This window comes from Mobula hypostoma, chromosome 14 (assembly GCF_963921235.1).
Source record: "Mobula hypostoma chromosome 14, sMobHyp1.1, whole genome shotgun sequence".
NCBI classification, from domain to species: domain Eukaryota; kingdom Metazoa; phylum Chordata; class Chondrichthyes; order Myliobatiformes; family Myliobatidae; genus Mobula; species Mobula hypostoma.
Window position 1 is genome coordinate 41450912 of NC_086110.1, and position 20821 is coordinate 41471732.

General features: G+C 38.3%; 1 protein-coding gene across 2 annotated transcripts in view; it reads right to left on the reverse strand.

Moving 5' to 3' along the window:
* The window catches only part of LOC134356222 (PH domain leucine-rich repeat-containing protein phosphatase 2-like), a 132962-nt gene that overhangs the window by 70119 nt on the left and 42022 nt on the right, over positions 1-20821 (reverse strand). For both annotated transcript variants that reach the window (XM_063066997.1, XM_063066996.1), the window contains 4 exons: positions 19213-19346; positions 12430-12620; positions 11339-11464; positions 2583-2731 (listed from right to left, as the gene is read on the reverse strand). In XM_063066997.1, the coding sequence (XP_062923067.1) occupies positions 2583-2731; positions 11339-11464; positions 12430-12620; positions 19213-19346 (600 nt within the window). The remainder of the gene's footprint in view (positions 1-2582; positions 2732-11338; positions 11465-12429; positions 12621-19212; positions 19347-20821) is intronic.

A 20821-nucleotide genomic window follows, 5' to 3' on the forward strand; every position in this document is an offset into this window, starting at 1 on the left:
TCTGGCACCATGCCAGAGTCCAATAATTTTTGAAAGGTCATTTCTAATGCCACCACAATCTCTAATGCTACCTCTTTCAGAACCGAAGGGTGCAGTTCATTTGGTCCGGGTGACTTGTGACCCTTAAGGTCTTTCAGCTTTTTGAGCACCTCCTCTCTTGTAATAGTAATTGCACCCACTTCTCTTCCTTCACACACATCAGACATACTGCTAGTGTCTTCCACAGTGAAGACTGATGCAAAATACTTATGTAGTTCATCAGCCATCTCCTTGTCCCTCGTTATTTCTCCTGCCTCATTTTCTAGCAGTCCTATATCCACTCTCATTTCTCTTACTTTTAACATACTTGAAAAATTTTTACTGTCCACTTTGATATTATTTGCTAGCTTGCTTTCATATTTCATCTTTTCCTTTCTAATGATTTTTTTTTAGTTGCTCTCTGTAGGTTTTCAAAAACTTCCCAATCTTCTATCTTCCCACTAAATTTTGCTTTGTTGTATGCCCTTTCTTTTGCTTTTACAATAGCTTTGACTTCCCTTGTGAGCCATGGTTGTACTATTTTACCATTTGAGTATTTCTTCATTTTTGGAATACATATGTCCTGCACCTTCCTCATTTTTCCCAGAAATGCACGCCATTGCTGCCCTGCCAGCAGCTCCTTCCAATTTACTTTGGCCAACTCCTGTCTCATACCATTGCAATTTCCGTTACTCCACTGAAATACTGCTACATCAAACTTTACTTTTTCCCCTATCAAATTTCAAATTATTAAGCCTACTTATTCTTCAGTTTTTTATGCTAATGCTTCAATGGCCTCATGTTTCAGGTGAAATTTGTGCCAAAGTCCAAAAATATAAAGGCATTTAAGACGCCAATAATTTATCAAACATTTGCAGGAATATATGGCATTTTAAAAATAAGGCCTAAAATGCTCATTATTCCATTAAATTTACATTTTGCTAAAACATTTTCAGAACTTGTTTACTTAAATTTGAAAAGAATTATTCAACAAAGTATAATCATACAAATTAGAGTGTAGAATACTACTCAAATTGGAGAAGTGCACAGCAGGTTACAGACATGTCTTTTTCTGATTACTCGTATTGTTTATGATAACCAGTCAGTCATAAAAGTTAATTAGCTGAATTTCAAGCATTATGAGGGTGGGGTGGGGACACCTGACATATCTGATGTTCGTACTTTTCAAATGTAATGCAAATCCTCACGAGTTTAATATGTTTACTTCTCCTTGTAGTCCTTGTATGTCCTACAATTGTGTACCAACCTTTTAACTTACTCCAGGATCAATCTAACCCTTCTTTCCAACATAACCCTTCATTTTTCTTTCAACCATATGCCTATCCAAGCAGCTTTTAAACGTCTGTAATGTACCTGCCATTACCACCACACTGACACAAACTTACCCTTATTTTTGGGGGAAAACTACCTGTTACATCCCCCTTATACTTTCCTCCAAACAGCTTAAAATTATTCCCTCTTGTATTCGCCATTGCTGCCCTGGGGAAAAGGTTTTGGCTTTCCACTTTGTCTATGCATCTTATCATCTTATACACCTTTATCAAGTCACCTCTCATCCCCCTTCACTCCAAAGAGAGAAAGCCCCAGCTCACTCAACCTCCCCTCATAAAGCATGATCTCTGATCCTGGTAGCATCCTGATATCTCCTCTGCATCCTCTTTAAAGCTTCCACATCCATCTTGGTCCATGCTTGAACCAAGGCCATGATGTTTTAACACATGAATTAATGAATCACTTAAGAACATAGGATCTGGTATCTTTGCACTAACTACAGGACTTGTTTTGTTGATTTTGTGCTTTCCTTTTATTTTCAGCTAAATACAGAGTTTTCATTTGCATTAAATGTATAACTTAATATTAATTTAGATGTTACGAGTCCAAACTGATTCTTGCTTCAAATCACTACAAAGCCACATTAAAATTTGTATATATTTTTTACAAACAGAAAATGCTGCCCAATTATTTTTAGTATTTTTATTTACAAACTAATTAGTTGTCTTCCAACCATCCAATAATTAATTTTGGAACCTCCCAAAAGCAAAGAAAGTGCACCCAAAGAATCTTCATTTTTGTTTTGAAGAAGATAGTCACTTGCAGGCTTTATCAGTAATGAAGTTCACCAGACTAGTAATTCATAACCACCTTTATATTACACCAACATACATCCTGATTTATGTGTTGTTTATGCATGTGGGTTCAACTTTTTGGTTAAATACAGAAAATGTTAACCATTCTATTTGCCACTTCATAAAAGAGCTGGATTTTTTTTTTTTAAAAAGGCAGATAATTAAAAAGTAAACCACTTTATAATGTCTTTCTAAATTCTCAAACAGAAAACAAAAATTTTGACCAGCTCTTATTGTAATCTCCAAGCACAAGTTGGGACAGCACAGTGAAGTAATTCGCACTTAACAGTTGACTTAGCCAGCAGTTCCTTACCACATCTTGCCAAAAGGTGCAAAATATTAAGATTGGCAAAGAAATGCTGATTGGAATGTCATAATGGGATAACTAAAAAAAAACCCACTGAAATGTTTAGATACCTGTTAAGGTTGCAGAGTCCAGTGTCAGCATGCATAAAATTATGCCGTAGATTAAGATGTGTGATATCTTGACTGAAGTAGAGATATTCAGGAAGCTCCTCAAGGCTGTAACATGACAGATCAACTGTACCAATTCGCTGTGAGACCACCTGCAAGTAAACCAACTGTTACTGAGCTGGTGCAAATTGGAATGGCAGCTAATACAAGAAATTGGACAAACAGTTCAACAGAGGAATGCAAGTCTAATAGGAATCCCTATTTCTAATTGGACAAGGCTGTGTGCTTTGACCCCTGCTCTACTCATTTTGTACTTATAACTGAGAGGCTAAGCACATCTCCAGTTCTTCATCAGCAGATTCAAAAGTGGTGACGAATCAGCATATAGGAGGGAGATTGAGAATCCGGCTGAGTGATGCCACAACAACCATCTCCCACTCAATGTCAGCAAGACCAAGGAGCTGATTATTGACTTCAGCAGGAAAGTGGAGGTCCATAAACTGTCCTCATTGGAATCAGAGGTGAAGTGGGTCAGCAACTTTAAATTCCTCAGGGTTATAATTTCAGAGGATACGTCTTGGACCCAGCATGCAAGTGCAATTATGAAGAAAGCATGGAAGTGCATCTACTTCCTTAGAAGGTTGCGAAGATTCAGCATGACAGCTAAAACTTTGACAAACTTCCATTGACGTGTGGTGGAGAGTGTACTGACTGTTGCATCACGGCCTGGTAAGGAAACACCAATGCCCTTGAATGAAAAATCCTACAAAAAGTGGTGGATACAAACCAGTGCTTCACAGCTAAAGCCTGCCCCATTATTGAGCACATCTACATGAAGCACTATCACAGGAAAGCAGCACTTATCGTCAAGGACCACCAACACCCAGACCATGCTCTCTTCAGGAAGGAGATAAAGGAGCCTTAGAACTTACACCACCAGGTTGAAAGACAGTCATTACCCCCCCAACCATCAGGCTCTTGAACGAGAGGGACACTCCACTCGCCGCATCACTGACCTGTTCCCACAACCTACTGACTGACTTTTAAGGACGTTTCATCTCATGTTCTCTTACGTATGTGTCCAGTTTGTTATCCTTTGCATATTGATTGTTTGTCCGTCTGGCTGGGTGGTTTTTGCATTGATTTTATTGTGTTACTTGGATTTACTGTGTATGACCGCAAGAAATCAAATCTCAGGGTTGTATATGGTAACATAAATCTACTTTGTTAATAAATTTACTTTGAACAAGTAACAAAGACACATCAAATGAAGTGAACAATAGAGCAAAAAGGAATACAAATGGTAAAGCTAGCCATATCCAATCCTGCAGAAAAAGCTAACAAGTCAAATGTTGTTGCATGACTCCTTGTGCTGTGTGACTTTCATTGCTGTGATGGGGTAGCAAACTCTTGATAGGTAGGATTGGAAACACAAACAGTGTCTGCATTCAAGCTTCCAAAATATTGATCAGATGAAGACACTGAATACGGTGTGAATATTGATATTCTTCATGTTTATGTATATAATAAAAACTGAAAATGTTGCAGGGCTCATGATGTGATTCAATTAATCGTGGGGAGAAACAAATTTAATCAAGTTGTTAGGTTTCATTGGACTTGCCATAAGCTTTTGAAAAGTCAGTGATCTAAAAATGTTTAACTCCTTCCCTCCTTACAGATGACATCAGACGAGCTGAATATTCAGTACAGCACAGCACAGGCCCTTTGGCATAATTCCATAATTTTCTGCATTTATTTCAGAATTTCAGCACCCTCACAACTGTACATTTACAACTATAACTATTTGACTAGTTAAGTGGCTTCAGATTGGTGCCTTTCTAATCGCAGAGCACCATGCCAATAACTCTTTCAATTGCAGACCCACAGCATTTGAGCTGACTTGAGGCATTGCAATCGTTGCAAATTCAAACATGCTGTGCTGGTGCAAAACCAAGTCCAGCTGAGATTAAAGCAGAGAGGTAGGGGAAAAAAGCCAGTAGTCAAAGGCTCCATAAAGCCACAGAAATAGTGGGAGAGTGGTTATATTTTAGGGTCAAATCAGCATTCAGTTAAGAGGAAGAAATCAGAAATTACTGGTAACACTTGAAAGGTCAAGCAGCATCTATGGAAAGAGACCTTTCATCAGAACTAAAATTAATAATCCAGTTATGTTTATGTTGCAGAGTAAGTGGGAAGGTAGAAAGAACGAAGTGAATGTCTGTGAAAGGGTGGAGATCAAGAGGGATGCAAAAAAATGGTGGTGCTGGCTTGTTAATTGCAGAGATGAGATGCGAAATAGAAGAATACGAATGAGAATAATGAAGGAAAAAAATGGGGTAGTGGGAGTGGAGGAACGGTGTGCTGGAACTGTGAGATACAAAATAAATATTGCAGCTCCCGCAAGTATGAACTAAAATGAATGCTGAACTACTAAGACAAATAAGACTAAGCTAATATTACCAGCTCTGACAAAGGGTCCTTGACCCAAAACATCGACTTACTTTCTCTTTTCACCATTTTGTTTACTGTTTTAGACTTCAGCATTTGCAGTTTTTATTTTCATTTAATGTTACACTCTACAGATTCACTCAACTTTCTTCCAAATTAATGCTCTTCCCTTGTTGAGTATTTGTTGGGATTGAGATGACTTGGTCCTACTCCAGTTGAGTTCTGACGTGAATAACGTGGAAACTACAGGCCCTTCTGCAAATGGGAAAGTGCTCAACAAAGCAGGCTGGTACAGCTTAACTTGTTCACTCCTTTCACCATCTATGCAAGATTTCTGTGTACTTAAAGCACATTGACTTAAGGTTCTTAATTCCATCTCAAATGTTCATTCTGCACTTTGATTATAGACTAACATCTCCCAAAAGGTATTAGAATATAGCTTTCAACACATCACTGAATCTTATCCTCTGACAAATACCAGATATTAATGTGATTAAGGAATGGTCTTGTATGCTGCTCTCTGCACTTCTCTTGGAGTTGTAGTGCATTGAAGATTATGTCCATCATGCCCCTTTATAGATGGTATCCAACTTTGAGAAGGAGAAGCAGCCCTTCAGTGGGAGAAGCCAGTGAAGACAATCTTTGACTTTCCCTGCAGCAGACATCATATGGACCCCTCAGTAACACACAAAATGCTGGAGGAACTCAGCAAGTCAGACAGCATCTCTGGAAGGTAATAAACAATTGACATTTCAAGTCAAGATTCTTCATCAGGACCAGAAAGGAAAAGGGATGAAGCCAGAATAAATTGTGGGGAGGGGAACTTAATCCAGAACACTTAAATTCATGGTTAATTAGCTTTTTGATCTCCTGATCATTCTCATCATGGCACCTTTCTGGCAGGCAGCCGTGTCTGTCCCAGATTCCAATTATGCTGGACTTCAGGGCACACTTTACCTGTCTATACTTTATGACCCTTGTTAGCTGGGAATGAAAAGGTTTCCTGTGAGGCACTGTCTGAGAAGAGTCACCTTTATGCATCCTTGAATATTTCAACATTTCAAAGCTGAAAGTTCAAAGTAAATTTCTCATCAAAATACATGTCACCATCTACAACCCTGAGAATTGTTTTCTTGCAAGCATGCTCAGTAAATCCAAGAACCATAATAGAACCAATGAAAGTCTGCACCCAACCAGATGGACAAACAACCAATGTACAAAAGACAACAAACTGTGGAAATACACAGGAAAAAAAAGCAATATTACTAACATGAAATGAAGAGTACTTGAAAGTGAACAGCCATATTTCTGTGGATGGAGAAAACAGGGGTGACTAGGTGGTCAGTCCAGCAGTCAACAGTACGGCCATGGCACAGGTGATGAAGTACCTTTACTGTCACTTGTTTGATAAAACAGCCAGGGCTTTGCGCTTGACCACTAGACACAAGACCATGCTCCAAACATTTTACTGCATTAGGAGGAAGACTCTGTTGGAGTTGCCATTCCTCACACCTTCCAAGCCAACTGCATCTTTTCCAACCTTAGTAGTGAAGATTCCAGAGAACAATTTGTCTCCCAATGAGATGCTATGTCTCATGAAAGCCTAAATTGGGGCACACAATCTGAAGACCCAAAATGTGCTGGTTCCTTGTTAGAGACCCTAATTCTGGAGGGGTGTTGCTGAGAACAATAACTAGCTAGTTCATGTCAAAGGCTACCCTGTGAAGAGAACATTACTCCTTTGGTTTGCTACTCAGAGAACGTGTACCCGCTGCCTTGCCTTTAAATTGCCCTCTCTTGCCCATCATGTCTCACTCAGAGAAACTTTGGCAACAATATATCATGAGCAATTGCAACAGTACCGCATTCAGATCTGTTATTACTGTTATTATGCATGAGCGACCTGACAACAATAGTTTCAAATTTTATGTTGTAAGGAGAACGATGCCTTTGCATGCTTCTTTTAAGGTGTGGACTTGACAGAGTGAAATAATGGTATAACGGGGAAGGGAAACCAAGATGACTAGAGTTCAGGCTCTGCTGCAAGGTTGTGAACAATAACACAAAGGCAGGCACATACTTGGCTGCCCTTTCTTCTCATAACTTTCATCCGCAATCTCAGCTATACTTCTGTCTGCATCTCTCCTTCTTACTTTTTTTTTCTTTTTTTCCCCCAAAAATACTTTATTCAGAAATATTACAAAACAAAGTTATTCTCTCCTCCTTGGTCTCTCACCAATGGTATTATGGGGGTGCGGGGAGGAGGAGTGCATGGCGACCAGAAGGAAAATGAGGTAGACATGGAACTTACCATTGTGTGGCTTTCAGTACGTTCTATCTTGCAAAGACCTAGTTGCCTTGGAAATGCTTAGCAACAGTCATCAGCAAGACAATGGGGATGACTTTCCCCAATGAATTACATGATTTTATAACATAGTACAGCACTAGAGAGGTCATTTAGCCCATGATGTTGTGCTGTACCTGAAATGGAAATTGTGATAGATGTGCAAGGGTAAATCACATTGAGATACTCAAATGAGTTTCCAGTTGAAGAAAAATCACCTAGAAGTTATTCTCCTGTTTCACTGTGACATATGTTTTAAATCTGGTATTGCTGAAATAACAGTAGTTTTTATCCTAAATGGTACAAGACAAAGATTACTTTAATCACTTTGCATGCAAGATATGTAGATTGATTTTGTTGCATTAATACAGCAAAGTAACATTGTACCTACACTACCAAATTGACTTGGCAATATAAGGCAAACAGCTGCAAATCCTTCTGAAAGATACAGTCTTCATATTGTTTCTTTTTAAGCTACAAATAAAAGGTGTGTTTCAGTAAACTGGCACCTTTCTCCTATATGCCTAATACGCTATACTTAATCTCTTCCTTTCAGATAAACAGCTGTTTTGCAGATACGAACACTTATGGAATGGGAATCACCAAAATTAAACTCTCCTCGTTTCCTCAAACGTCTCTCATAGCATCTAATAATGCCTTGAATAATGTTCATGTTTTGGTTCAACAACATAGCTTAGATTTCTATCCCCAAACACCTATCACTGCATTTTCACTCCTTTTCATGAGATTCTTCTGGTCTTACAATGCTGAACTATTTTAAAGCAATAATTTCTGTCATTTTATCGTTTTACACAGTTGCAAGAAAAAGTTGTGAACCTGATTTTCTGAATTACTCAAAATGTAGTCTGATCTTCATCTAAGTCACAAGTATAGAAAAACATAAATCTGCCTTAAACTAATAACACACAAACATTTGTACTACGTTCCGTCAATACTTAGTACATCATTTAAACAATTACAGTCTAGGTTCAAAAAAGTATGTGAACCTCTGGGGTAATGCCTTCAACAAAAGCTATTTGAAGTCAGATGTTCCAACCAATGAGATGAGATTGGAGGTGTAGGTTGCAAAGATGCCCTGCCCTATAAAAAAGACACACAAAGTCAGGTTACTGACAGAGCCTGCTCTTCTCAAGAAAGATCTGTTTATGAGCACCATGCCTCAACCAAAACAACTTCCAGAGGACCTTATACAAAGAATTGTAGAGATGCATGAACCTGGGAAAGGCCATAAAAGAATTTCTAAAGACTTAAGTGTTCATCAGTCCACATTAAGAGAAGTTGTCTACAAATGGAGGTAATTTAGTACTGTTAATACTCTTCCTCAACGTTGGCGTTCTGCAAAGATCAAACCAAGAACACAATGTGCAATGCTGAAGGTGGTGAAAAAGAGCCCAAGGGGAACAACAAAAGACCTGCACAAATCTCTGAAACTTGCTAAAGTCTCTGTAAATGTGTCCACTGTAAGCAAAACACTGAAGAAGAATGGTGTTCATCAAAGAACACCACAGAGGAAGCCACTCCTCTCCAAAAAAAAATTGCTACATGTCTCAAGTTTGCAAAAGAGCACCTGGATGTTCCACAGACCTTCTGGGACAATGTTTTGTGGACAGATGAGACAAACGTTGAACTTTTTGGCAGAAATGCACACCATGTTTGGAGAAAAAAGGGCACTGCACACAACACCAAAACTTCATCCCAACAGTGAAACATGGTGGAAGCAGCATCATGGTTTGGGGTGCTTTGCTGCCTCGAGGCCTGGACAGCTTGCAATCATTGAGGGAACAATTAATTTTAAATTGTATTAAGACATTTTACAGGAGAATGTCAGGGTAGTGGTCTGTCACCTGAAGCTTAATAGAAGTTGGATGATGCAACAAGACAATGATCCAAAACACAAGAATAAATCAACAACAGAATGGTTTAAAAAGAAGAAAATTTGTGTTTTGAAATGACCAAATCAGAGTCTAGACCTTAACCCAATTGAGATGCTGTGGCATGACCTGAAGAGGGCTGTTCATGCAAGGTATCCCAGAAATATTGATGAACTGAAACAGTTTTGCATGGAAGAATGATCTAACATTCCTCCTCACCGATGTACAAGTCTGATCAGCAGCTGCAGGAAATGTGTGGTGGAGGTTACTGCTGCTAAAGGAAGTTCTACCAGTTACTAAATACAAGGGTTCTCATACCTTTTCCAGCCTGGACTGTGAATGATTAATCAACATGTTCAATAAAGGCATGGAACGTACAATTGCTTATGTGTTATTAGTTTAGGCAGATTGTATTTGTCTATTATTGTGACTTTGATGAAGATCAGATCACATTTTTGAGTAATTAATGCAGAAAACCAGGTATTGGAAAGGGTTAAAAAACCTTTTCTTGCAGTTGTATATTTCAATTACATTGCTTCTAAACTACCAGAAGCCTCAATTGCAAACCCAATGTTTCCCCAATTGCTCCTCACTAGGATTTTCTTTAGCATTTCCTTGGAACAATATTTCTTGCATCCTTCTGCACTCTTTCTTGGGGCAAAAAGCACATACTGTGAGGGCAAAATAGTGTGGTCTTGCCAGTGCCACTTATTTAAGGCTATATGTTAATGCATCTGAAGCATTTAAGGAAAAAATTCACTAATATCCAACATGGCTAACTATCATAAACAGAAAGACTGGAAGAGATGAACCTTGAGAGATCTTGACAGGGGGAATGTGGAGAGGATGCTTCATCTTGTGGGATAATCTAAAACTAGGAGTCACTGTTTCAAGATAACTGGATAGGAGTCATTCATTTAAGACAGAGATTCTCTCACAGTAGTGCCTCTTGTTTATGATGCATATAAATGATGTTGATGAAAAACTAAATGGGTGGGTTAGTAATTTTGGAGACAATACAAAAATTGGTGGAGTTGTTGACAATGTGGTGGGCTGTCAAAGCATATAAAAGTTAAAGATATGGGCTGAGGAATGGCAGATGGAATTTAATCCAAGCAAGTCAGAGTTGTATACTTTGGCAGGTCAAATCTAAGGGGAAGCTATACAGTTAATAGCAGGACCCTTAAGAGCATTGACATACGGAAGGATATTGGGGTCAATAAATAGCTCACCGAAAATGGTCAAAAATAGATAATTAGATAGGGTGGTTGACAAACAAAGAGTATTGTATGCTTGCCTATGCTTTCAGGGATTGAGTACAAGAATGGAGAAGTCATATTACAGCTATATAATGCTTTGGCTAGACCATAGTTTGAGGACTGTGCACATTTCTAGTTGTCCTGTTATAGGAAGGATGTGGATGATTGGAAAAAGTGTAGAAGAGTATTCACCCCACACAGGAATACAAAATAATGAGGGATATAAAGAGGGCAAGATATACAAAATTACAAGAGGTATAGATAGGGTAAATGCAAGTAGGCTTTTTTGGCTGAGGTTGGGGGAGGCTAGAACCAGAGGTCATAAATTAAGGGTGAAAGATGAAATATTTGAGGGGATCCTTAAGGTGGCGTGAGTGTGGAATGAACCATCAGTGAAAGTAGTGAATTCAAGTTTGACTGCAACCTTTAAGAGAAGTTTGGATAAGTGTATGGATGTAAGGGGTATAGCATGCTATAGTCCAGGTGTGGGTTGATGGACCTAGGCAAAATAACAGTTTGTCATGGACTAGATGGACTAAAGTACTTGTTTCTGTGCTGAAGTGCTATAATGATTAACAGATTTGCTACAATGCTGCGTAGATTAGAGGGTACGTGCTATAGTGAGAGGTTGGGCAAACTTGGGATGCTTTCTCTGAAGCGTCAGAGGCTGAAAGAAGACCTGATTGAAGTCCATAAAGTGATGAGAGAAATAGATGGGGTAGACAGTCAGAATCCTTTCTCCCTCTAGGGTAAAAATATCAAGTATTAGAGAACATATATTTAAGATACACATTGTCATAATACAACACAATTTACCTTGGATGCCTGTCTGAACCACCGTAAACATTCTGGATATGAATCAAAGGTCACATAGTACGTTTGTCCTTGCTGCCCAGCAGAACTGAACATGAGGCAGTATTGTCTTCTTTTTACTTCTTCCACCTACACAGGATATTAGAAAAGAAAATAATTTCATTTCTTCAATGAAAAAAATTACTATATCATTTTCAATTTAGATAACTTATTGTTCAACTCTGAAGACACTGGTGATGCCCATTGCACTGGGAAAATTAATCTTTGCACACTGGTATTTTAATTCCAACCACCATCATTGCCCACACCACAGCACTAGAGGTACAATTTATCTTACTTTAGTGCATATATTTATTGACAGAAGCTAAATGAGATTCATGTGTTACCAGCAAATCCAATTACATAGCAAGGACCAAAACTGATACCAAAGTTAGCAGATTTTTTGAGAGAACAGAGTGAAAGATGGAAAAAGAGTGGAAAGCCTGATACAGCACTGAGCATTTTGACAGACGTTCAGATGCAGTATCTATTCACTTAACCCCGACTCAGAAGAACATTCAATGCACAGGATCTGCACTGTCGAGAAATATATCATCTCCATTCTACTAAATATTTATCAGAAAAATAAGTATGCACTGAATGTGTGGGGATGGGGGCAGGAATGTGATGATATTAGGCTATGTTGCAATCTCAACGAAGAATGTAATATGATCTCTAAGAAATCATTAGGTTTATTGAACGCCATCAAGTTGGAATCCAGCCTCTAAATTATACTCATACACTATTCTGAATTTGGGATCGGTGGTTTGGGAGTTTCGCTGTGATACAGTATAAACCCATTTCAACATCTACAGTATCCTTACAGTAGAATTTCAAACAAAAGCAAATCCTGTGGTGTCCATCAAACATTGTTTTTGCTGAAATACCATATACAATCAATCTTGTACCCTTGAATAATCCATATTTCATGTACATTTGAATAACCCTACACCTTGCATAATTTAACTAATTTGTTCACATTATGACAGACTAAACTGGCCTTAAGTAGTAGAGACTTTAGAATACCAGCTTCTTCAGAATAGACAATTTCTTACCTTGCCTCCAGTGAGAGGAAGTACATGCATTTTTCCCATCTGGCACTCCTTTACTGAAGACACAATTAGGCAGGTACCACAGAGAATGACTTGGCGTTCTGACCACTTGTGCAACTGAGTTTTCCCTTTCCGTACACTGAACACACCAGAGAGAAGGATCTGATCCAGTTGCTCTATGCTACTTGGCTTTCCTTAAGTGATACAGAGAAAAAAATGTTTTTTATTATCTTACAAAATTATGAAGGGAATAAATGGTATAGAATATGCAGCTTATTGCCAAAGACTGATAAAAACAAACATTAAACCTTAATAGATTTCACAGACATATACCAAGATCAGATTGTTGTTAGCTTTCATTAAAAAAAAAATCAGGATCCAAATGTTTTGTGAACTGCAGCATGGTTATTAAGTTCATTAAAAACCTGACAATCATAGAAATCTCAAATTAATTAACAGCCTCAGATGAAAAGCTTTGACCTAGATTATTAACATTTCATCTTTACACATGGAAACTTTTGTGGTGAACTAATAACATCCCCTGGTGAGTCATGATCTCATGTACTCAAACCTAAACTGGCACTTCAATGTAGTTTAAAAAAAATCTCACTCCACATCCACTGGCCTGTTTCCGTACTGTAATTGTTATATGGTTATATTGGGCTGAGTGCAGGTCGGCGGGACTAGGTGAGATTAAGAGTTCGGCACGGACTAGAAGGGCCAATATGGCCTGTTTCTGTGCTGTTATTGTTATATGGTTACATTATACAAAAATCTCTCTTTAAAATTAGTGATGCAGTACTAATCTACTTTGACAATATTTAAAATCTGCACAGCAGCTTAGTAAAACATAATTCCTGTGCCAGATTTCAAGTCTCTTAACTTTTATTTAAGCTGGGCCTAGTGACCAACTATATTAACTAGTGCATTTTCATTGTAATACTATGATTCCAGAGTTCACAATTTCTTTTTCATTTAAAAGATACATAATCCCTGGAAAAGCCAACATCTATTGCCTGTCCCTCACTGCCTTTGTACCACTGTAATCCTTCAACTGTATGTATTACCATAGCCACACTGGGTGGGAAGTTTTAGGTCCAATGGAAAAAATACTGTAATTTGTATTCAGGTGCTGGGGATCACTTTCCACGTTCTTCTTTATAGTACAAGATATAGGCTTGTTGTGTCACTACAGTATATTTTACAGTGGTAATATTTTAGCCATAATGCTAGAGGTAGTATGACCGAATATTTATGGCTCCAAGTCCAATACTAATCAAGTGGGCTGCTTCGTCCTGAAAGGTTCCTGGGTAATCTGAAGGTGCACTCTCCAAGCAAGGGGTGACTACAGTAGTACACACCTGACATACGCCTTGTAAAGGCTTTAAAGTCAGAGGCAACACTCAGCCTCACATCTGCTCTGAAAAAAGCTCTACTATGTTTGTGGTACAGTTCAATTTCTGGTTAATAGTGACAACCAGCCCACTCCCAATTGCCAGGATGACAATGCAAGAACTTCACTAATAGGAATTCTGTTAAATGTCAACAAATGATCAGACTCCCACCTGTTTGAACTAACATTGCCTAGCATTCGTGTGATGTAAATACTATTTGTCACTTAGCAGCTGAGGACTGAATACTGCCTATGTGCATGTCTTTTTGCATGCTGGCATTGGCTGCTTCATTTTCTGAAGAGTTTTCAATAGAGTTGGGGAGAGGTGGGATGGAAGAAGAGAGGGAGGTGGTGGGGGAAGAGGGGAGAGAACATTGAACTGTACTGCACAATGCAGGCTCTTTGGCCCACTATGTTGTGCAACCTTTTATCCTACATCAAGGTGAATCTAATGCTTCTCTCCCACATAGCTCTTTTTCCTTTCATCCACGTGTCTGAGAGTCTCGAATCTCCTGAATGTATCCCCGTCTCTCACCATCCCTGGCAGTGCATTCCATGCACTTACCATTCTCTGCTTACAAAAACCTACCTCTTGACATCACCCTACACGTTCCTCTGGTCACTTTAAATTACACCCTCTCACATTAGCCATTTCTGCCTTGAGAAGAAAGCACTGGCTATCCACTCCATCTAAGAACCTCTATAAAGTCGTCTCTCATTCTCCTCCTCTCCAAAAAGAAAGCCTCAGCTTGCTCAACCTCTCCTCATTAGATGATCTCTAATCTGGGTAGCACCCTGGTATATCTCCTCTGCACCCTCTTGAAACCTTCCACACCTTTCCTATAATGAGGTGACCAGAACGGAACACAATACTCCAAATGTAGTCTAACCAGTCTTACAGAGCTGCAACATTATGTTGTGGTTCTTGAACTCAAGCCCTTGACAAATGAAGGTCAACACATTACACACCCTCTTAACCACCCTATCAACTTGAGCAGCAACTTTGAGGGATCTGTGGAGGTGCACCCCAAGATCCCACTGTTCTGCCACACTGCTAAGAATCCGGCCATTAATCTTGTACTCTGCCTTCAAGATAAACCTTATCACTTTATACTTATCCTGACTGAACTCCATCTGCCACTTTTCAGCCCAGCTCTGCATCCTGTCACCACCCTGTTGTAACCTACAACCTTCTATACTATCCATAACACCACCAATCTTCGTGTCATCTACAAACTTATGAAGCTTCTACTTCCTTATCCAAGTCATTTATAAAAAAAAATCACAAAAAGCAGAGGTTCCACAACAGATTACTGGGGGAACATCACTGGTTACAGCTAAGCAGAATACACTCCATCTACTCCAACCACAGTGCTCTGTGAGCAAGCCAAAAGAGAGATCTCAGGAGTGATCTAGTTTCCTTTCATATAATGAACAGCAGCTGTCATGGACACTACTTTTGGAACTCCACAGGTGCTGCCTAAATACACTCTCAATATGTAGTTTGATTTGTTTTCATTTGATACACACAGACACCATAATATCCACATTTGATATTTATGGTTTGATATGTTTGATCTTAATCATGGTGCAGGCAACAGACATGCAATTCACTATCTAATTAAAGGAGATAATACATGTTTTTAGTATTTTGGGTCTCTGACTAGATTAATTTCAAAGTTACTTGAAACATTACCTATTCAATTTCATTTCATAAATTTTAGTTAAATCCACATACTTTAAAAACATATACTTTGTAAAATATAATAGGATTTCATAGTTTTTAAAAAATAAGGAACCTGTTTGATTTCATAACATCTGTTAAAAATACTGTAAACAATGACCCTGACAGTACAAATCTTAGCCACCATAAATATATAATTTAACAGGCCTCCATTAAAAGCCTCTCAAGTCTAAATAAAAGTTTGAGGTGCTTAGTTTTACTAAGTCGTATTCTCCAACAGTGAAAGGAGTTTACCTGAACTAATATTTATCGAGTAAAGCATGTTCCAAACAATTAACACACAAAATGTTGCCTCCATTTGTTAGTGAAAATGGGTACACCCTCCATTTCTTTTAAATCCCATTCTCACTAATTGCCAGCATTTTCCACATATTTTACAATTCATAATAGAGGTTCTTATGTGATGTTTGGGTCAAACTTGCACCCATGATGCTATGTGCCAGTTGTCAAGTCACATTCCCATGGATTTCTTTATTTAAAAATTTGCAAAAAGGTCTGCACCTGTACTGTTGCAAAAGAATCACAAAAGGGATCATGAATATGTGCGTTGCTGTTTAACATGTGGAAATATGAAGTTATCCAATCAAATATGAGGAGAGACAAAAAAACACTGCTGTATAGCATCTGGACAACTATAGATTATATTACCCTATGAGCTACCTGTTAATGAAATCAATTACATAGAATCAATTAAGAAAACATAAGACTGTGGGGTACAATAGATTAGCAACTTACCCTTTTAGAATGTCACTTCTTCAAAGATTAACAAATCTGGCACCAAATTGGTTTAGTAAATTTTATTTTTGATTTGGATCACAAGTCAAATTGCAAATAACAGCAATATTTGAAGACCACAGATGCATTCATCAAAACGTGAAATGTCCCAGATGCTAACTGAAATGCATTCTTATGCAAATTTGTTACAGACACTTTAACACAGAACCACTGATGTCAAAAATACAGAAAAAGTGATTATCAATAAACTATTGAACTCTGAAGGAACGATGCCATACTTAACTTGAAAGGACATATCATCATCATCATCATCAGGTGCCGTGCCCAGTTTGAACTTTGACTGCCATGGCCCACACACTCCTGTTTCGGGTCAAGTGGATCAATTCATTGGTATTCATTTCCAGTTCTCTGACTGCTGTCTCTATCATTTGTCTTTGCTTTCCTCTTGCTTTCTTCCCTTCAATCTTTCCCATAATTACCATGTATTCTAACTCCTTTTTTTATCACATGTCCAATGAAGTCACGTTGCCTTTTCATGATCTCATACATTATTTCTCTTTTTGTGTTTGCTCTGTTCATGACATCCTCATTAGATATTCATTTCGTCCATGATATTCTTTGCATCCTCCTCAAAAACCACATCTCTGCTGCTTCAATTCATTTCCTCATGTTACTAGATATTGCCCAACATTCTGAACCATATAACATAACTGGATAAATATAACATTTCAGAGCTCTGAGGTGGGTTGTCATACCTAGCTTAGCGTTGGTCAGTATACTCTTCATTCTCGTAAAGGTGTCTTTTGCCATCCCTATTCTTCTTTTGATGTCCATGTCGCACCTGCCATCTGATGTCACCCAGCTTCCTAAGTAGCAAAAGTTCTGTACTTGTTTTATGTCTTCCCCGTTTATTCTCAGCCTGCAGATAGGATTCTCCTTCTTTTTGGATATCACCATACATTGTCTTTTTGCAATTGATAGTGCAAAAATGGGTCTATCTTTCTTCAACAACTATATCAATTCAGTTTTGTAGTTCTTCCTCCGTACTTGCAATTAACAGTGCATCCGCATATCTAAAATTATTGATGTTTTCACCACCAACTTTGATTCCCAAGATGTCTCTTATTTTTTGTAATATTGTTTCACCGTACACATTAAATAAATCAGGGGAGAAAACACAACCTTGTCTAACGAATCTCTTGATTTTCGTAAACTGACTCACTTCTCCATCTATTCTTATAGTGGCAGTTTGTTCCCAGTACAGATTTCTGATTAGGCGGAGGTCTTTCGAATCTATATCGAGAGTTTCCTGTAATATTTTGAGTAACTTATTGTGCTTCACTTTATCAAATGCTTTTGTGTAGTCGATAAAACAAACAAATCTTCTTCCACTTGAATAGCTCGTTCTGATAGTATCCTTAACATCAATATCGCGTTTCCTGTACCTTTGTCTTTCACAAAACTACATTGTTCTTTACCGATTTCAGCTTCTATCTTACTTTTAGCTCTTGTCATCAAAATTCTTAGAAGTACCTTAGTGATAAGACTCATTAAGCTTATGATCCTATGTAATTCACATTCTATTGCTCCAGGTTTCTTAGGAAGAGTGATAAATAATGATCTTTTACATCTCTTCTGGTATTGTTCCAGTCTCATAAATGTCATTGATTAAAGGGCACAAAGGTAACAATTTTGGCTGATTTTCCTCATTTGCATTACAAGAGTGGTGCACAGCAGGTGCTTATTCACAGAAACAGGACCATCTTTGTACTCAGTGATCAACCTGGGATTCAGTTAAATAGCTGAGAAACACTCTTAGGTGGTTCTGATTGTTACTATGTTTAATGTAAGTTTATTCTTTCTTGATTGTTTTCTTTACCATGCTCCATTAACCGAGTTCTGAGAATCGGACAAAAATATCTGAAAGCTATTGCTTGACCAGATGATTTTTGGAGCAACAATCTACTAGAGGAATATATTAATCCTGATGCATGGTTTCAAAGTGAAACATTGACAGTTCCTTTCCCCCATAGATACTGCTCAACCCTCTGAGCTCCAATAGCAGACTGTTTGTTGATCCAGATTCCAGCATCTGCAGCCTCGTGTCTCCTGATTATTTTCAGAGTTTTCTATTTTTATTTCTGATTTTCATCTTCTGGGGTACCTAAGCTGTTATTTTATTTCAAGGTATCTAAAGCTAAGAAACTAGCATAAACTGGGAGCGTACAGATTAATCAACCATCAATGTTATTCCTCAATCTGATGACAAGGTCAACCAGGAAGAAGCTAAACTTAATCCCCTCTCCTAGAGCGTACTATTATGCATAGCACAGCAGTAAGATTATAGGAGTGGAATGTAGAGGTCTGTTCCTGTGATTCAGAGCACAAGTTTGAATCCTATCACAGTAGCTCAAGAGCAATCATTGGATTGTGATATACAAAAACATCTTGTTCACTAACATCCTGCTTGCAAAGAAATCTGCCATCCTTATTCAATCTGCCCTACAAATGACTCGACCCTTACAATAGTGTGTGTTTCTTTTTAACAGTCCCCTGAAATGATTTAATATGTTCCAAATGCAATTTAGGATGAGAAGTAAATAGTGGTCTTACCAGCATTGCCCGCATCCCAAACAACAAATTAAGGACTCTACAGTGGTAACATCATTTTACTAAAAGATGTTTCAGTGAACCAACAAAGAAATAACTCATCTACAATAGGCAAACAATCTCTACAGACCAACACTTAGCAATTCAACTCCAAGCATGTTGTTAAAGATTATGTGTTGTATTACTGAATCAAGTTACAGGAATACTTGTACACAATCAACCACTGATTGGTCTACTTTGTATTGTTTTTTAAAACAGCAAAAATGAGCCCACGCATTTTGCTCTTTAGAAAATTAAATCTTACCATGAAAATATCTGATCATGCAGCTCAAATCAGCAATAGCAGCTTCCTCTTGTAACCGAAGCGGGTCCTGGAAACCTAATCCAGATAGATAATCATAAAGGATTTGCAGAGGCCTCTCATCTGGATTCAGTCTCCTGTAACAGATGAAGTGCTCAATATCAGAATCAAGAATATTTATAATTTAATGACAGGCAAAAACGAAGTTTAGAAAGGAACCACTATACAGATCCAAGAAAATCTTAAATGCAATTTCTTGGGGGAAAGAAATTCATTTCCAGTAATCGCAGATGAGGCACTTGTTCTTTTCAAAGACTGTATAAATTGCATGTGCATAAAAGTTGCTCTATTACAAAAGAATTCAATTTCTGGAAAATGATTTTTTTTTAAATCCCTAATATCATTACATAAACACTTCTAAAGAATTTTCCAATGGTAGAAAAAGTGGGAAAACTTGTCCAGACTGCAAGCTTGCTTACAATGGAAAGAATGATGCTTGTGTCCTTAACAGAGTACCCACAAATAAAGCAACTAGAGAGGAGAGGCAGGTCCAACATCTAGGCAACAGTGCAAACCCAATGTGCCCAAGCGGATTTAGAAAACAGTAGGTTGGGAAGACATAGCATTATAAATATTAGCATATGTGCTTGTGTGGATGCTTCTCCCTTCCAACAATATCCTTATGATTTTGTGCTACAGTAGTGACAGTGTTTGAATTACCGTACTAGTAATCCAGATACCAGAGGCCAAATCCCACAATGGCAGCTGTTAATTTTAAACTTAATTAATAATTTGAAATTTAAAGAAACAAATTAGCTATTAATAAATTACCATCAAACTAGCAAATTGACATTAAAAATTATTTGATTCACTAATGAACTTCAGGTGAAGCAATTTATCAACTCCTACTTGAGGAGCGATTTGGAACTGCTCCAGTTTACAAACTGTGACAACAGGTCACAGCTGATGCCATTTCACTGGCTCTTCACTCAAGCCTTGAACATTCATAGTCATACTTTATTGATCCCAGGGGAAATTGGTTTTCGTTACAGCTGCACCATAAATAATTAAATAGTAATAAAACCATAAATAGTTAAATAGTAATATGTAAATTATGCCAGGAAATAAGTCCAGGACCAGCTTATTGGCTCAGGGTGTCTGACCCTCCAAGGGAGGAGTTGTAAAGTTTGATGGCCACAGGCAGGAATGACTTCCTATGACACTCTATGTTGCATCTCGGTGGAATGAATCTCTGGCTGAATGTACTCCTGTGCCCACCCAGTACATTATGTAGTGGATAGGAGACATTGACCAAGATGGCATGCAACTTGGACAGCATCCTCTTTTCAGACACCACCGTCAGAGAGTCCAGTTCCATCCCCACAACATCACTGGCCTTACGAATGAGTTTGTCGATACTGTTGGTGTCTGCTACCCTCAGCCTGCTGCCCCAGCACACAACCACAAACATGATAGCACTGGTCGCCACAGACTCGTAGAACATCCTCAGCATCATCCAGCAGATGTTAAGGGACCTCAGTCTCGTCAGCAAATAGAGACGGCTCTGACCCTTCTTGTAGACAGCCTCAGTGTTCTTTGACCAGTCCAGTTT